We start from the raw sequence: 3,206 nt of genomic DNA, 5'->3' as shown, positions 1-3,206 counted from the left end.
CTCATGATCTGATAAAGTTCTTACTGTTGTTCATGAGGAGGGAAGGACTTGGCTAAAGAAACACCTAAATTATGCAAGCACACCTTGTCACCCCCATAGCCGCACTTTTTTTTGTTCTGAGAATGAGAACTGGCACTTTTCCAAGGAGGTGTGTCAGAGGTAAGTGAACATGGCACTGAAGTATCCTATTGTGTTGTAACAGTCTTACTGGAGACCTGAAGGTGTGTCCCTGCCTTTATAAATACCGCACTGCTCTTCCAACAAGCTCCGGCTCTTTTGAAAAAGGGGAATTGCATCAGGAGCTGTGTTTGGGTGTCTCCGAGCCCTGTGCAAGGTATGTATCTTAGTTATCTTACTTTTGCACTGTTCCACTTGCAGCAGAAGGTTACTGTCAAATCTTTATTCATTTTCATGTTATTATTTTCTGTGTTTGCAACAGAAGTGTAAATACCATATGAGGTTCCCTAAAGAGGGGTTTATGAAGTGAGAATTTGTGTATAGGATAAGGCATGAAGCAAGTCAAGTAAGAACTAAGTAGGGCCTGCTCACACAAGCTGTTACCAGTGTATTCTACATTCTAAACTTATTTAACTAAAGATATTTGCAGGTAACTGAATGTTGAAATAGATTCCTTATTAGCGTGGCTGCACATGAATTGCTGCTTTCGAACACAAGAACTTGGTTACAGAAATTACTATGATGGAAACATCTAAAAATATATCTAGGGATTTAATCATCATAATGCCAGATTTAAACCCCTCTTTGATTCTCAAAGCTGCTTTATAAAGACAAACACCTACAGAAATAAGCAGGGATCAGCAGATAATAATTTGCAGATGCAGGGATCAGCTTGATAATAATTTGCTAACTAGCTACATTTCAAAACTGAAGTTTCACATTTATCCCTGGATTTGGTGGCTTTAAACAGAGCCCAGTATACCTCAGGTTATCTTCAAAAGCAAAAGGGTAGTTCTGTTTGTTTAGCAGTCAAGGTGGAAAAGAATACATCAGTAGTTACTTTTTGATGTCTGGAACTTTTTTTCACAGCAAATTTGAAATACTGGCATAACCAGTGAATTACAATGATTTTCAGGATGCCTTCAAAACAGTTTTCCTCAACTTGAACCAAATGGTTTCTTTTCTGTCTGGCATATTTTCGAAGAATAACCAGAGGTTGGAGTCAAAAATGCTTATGAGTCATTTTGCCAAATGGGAGATTGTGGGAACAACTGCTTTATTGTTATAACTTAAGATATCCATCTGAAATTGACAAATCCCAGGTTCAAATTCCTTCTCTGACTCCAGAAGAGATTTTAATTAAGGCACCTCAGTCACTGGGCAGCAGCGTGTCCTGGGAGTGATTTTTCTGTTCCCCATTGCACAAATAACTAAGTAACTGGAAGTTACTCCACACCTACTTACAAGGATAATTCATAATGGTATTTAAACCGGGTATTATTTACACAAAGGACAGATCATTTTGCTGATAACATTACTTTAATAGGTATCAAAGAGCAGTGCGATGCCATATCTGAAAATCTTCAACTGTCAAATGTAATCCAGCATTAAGTGAAAATGTTTTTATCTTTTTGTTTGTTTGTTTGTTTCGAAGGCAGATAACAAGCAGAACAGAGACCATGAGGATCAAAAGCTTTGGACTCCTTTGTGTGTTGATGCTGGTCTCCCAGCTGCTACTAGCCAACTGTGAAAGACAGAAGGAAAGAAAAAAGGGAAGACAAGGCATAGAACATGGTAGAAAAAACCAGAAAGAATCTAACCAAGGAAATGAAAAAGGGCAGAAGTCAAAAGGAGGAAAATCATCTCCTAAAGGCAAGTTTGAAACCAAAGAAAATGCTGAGTGCACCTGGTCAGTGACGGACACAAATGCTGTTACTGTGCACGTACAGTGCAAGCACGGTGACAGTGAGTTCTGGTGTGAATTCTCTGGTGAACCTTCTAGCTGTGCACAGTACGCAGCAAACCAGAAATCCTACTGGAAACAAGTCTCCCGATCCCTAAAGAAGCAGAAGCAGATCTGTCAAGACCCCAAAAGTGTACTAAAATCTAAATTATGTAGGAAAGGCCCACAAAGTGCTCACCTCAGGTTGACTCACTCAAGCTTACTAACAGCAGTGGGTCCTGCCAAAGAGAACAAAATGCATCACACAAAAGAAGTTGCTCAGACTCCAGCAGATGCCTCTGTGACTGAAAATAAGCTAGAACACAGTCCTCAAGACTGTGTTGAAGATGTAGATTACATTGACCAGAAAAAGGTGGCTGAGGAATACTGTCCAGAAAGCTTGCTTTCCTTCTGCAACTTTTTTATTACAATGGTCCAAGACAAACGATGCTGAGGAGGTGTTTCCAAAGCTCTGAATCATGAAGGTCTGGTCTCATCTGAGTTACTGCAAACCATTCCAGATTTTATTCTTATGTTATTATCAGTGTATATAAGCAAGAAGGAATATATTTTTCTGATTTTGTATATACACAACAGACTACACTTAACATAGCTGAAGATGTTATAGATGTTATGTGCCCACAGATTGCTACCCAATGGATGTGTTACCAGTGGATGTTACATACTCTGTGCAGAAGTGTATCAGTAATCTCCTTGGCCCTCTTTGAGGTGTGCTAGCCAAAGTGATGAATTCAGTGCCATGCACTTATGCACTTCTTGGTTATGTACAATGCCTTTGACCTAAAAGTTATTAAGAAAAATAAACTTCAAAATACATTCAAAACTGCAAAATAATAAAAATAATAAACTTCAAAATACATTAAAAGTGCTCCTACTCTATCTCTCTGTTTTTACTAGATTTCTCTGAAAGTGCTACACCTTTGTCAAAGAACGATCTTTCACAGTATCTAGGTGAAGTGCTGTTTATAAAGTAGCTTTAAAGATACTTCTGCAGATTTGCAGATTCAGGTTTTGATAGCGAGCTACATTGTGGTTAGATTTTCATCATCATAGTAATGAAGGGCAATAAGATTTTCTGATTTGTCAATAAGTGTGCAAATCTTCAGTTTTTTAATCTCACCAAAGGATGTCAGAACACTTTAAAAATATAAACTCCCTCTTTTCTCCTGCAGTCTGAAGCACATTGTACTAATTTTCTGGTAGGTAAACAGAGATGCAGGGATAGAATGAGTTATACAAGTTGGTACATGAGCCCAAGTCTGGATCCCTTATTCAACAGCTAAAG

General features: G+C 38.4%; 1 protein-coding gene across 2 annotated transcripts; it reads left to right on the top strand.

The window, feature by feature from the left end:
- Nucleotides 1–227: 227 nt before the first annotated feature.
- FGFBP1 (fibroblast growth factor binding protein 1) lies at nucleotides 228–2,778 on the top strand. Of its 2 annotated transcripts, none has more exons than XM_048304639.1 (2): nucleotides 228–334; nucleotides 1,613–2,778. In XM_048304639.1, the coding sequence occupies exon 2, from the start codon at nucleotides 1,638–1,640 to the stop codon at nucleotides 2,352–2,354; it is 717 nt and encodes a 238-aa protein (XP_048160596.1). In that variant the 5' UTR covers nucleotides 228–334; nucleotides 1,613–1,637; the 3' UTR covers nucleotides 2,355–2,778. The 2 variants fall into 2 exon arrangements, with proteins under 2 accessions (XP_048160596.1, XP_048160595.1); XM_048304638.1 differs by having other exon boundaries at nucleotides 256–334; nucleotides 1,617–2,778.
- The last annotated feature ends 428 nt before the right edge of the window (nucleotides 2,779–3,206 follow it).

This window comes from Corvus hawaiiensis, chromosome 5 (assembly GCF_020740725.1).
Source record: "Corvus hawaiiensis isolate bCorHaw1 chromosome 5, bCorHaw1.pri.cur, whole genome shotgun sequence".
Taxonomy (NCBI): domain Eukaryota; kingdom Metazoa; phylum Chordata; class Aves; order Passeriformes; family Corvidae; genus Corvus; species Corvus hawaiiensis.
Note: the sequence above shows the minus strand (reverse complement) of the source record. Positions and strands in the feature narration are given on the sequence as shown.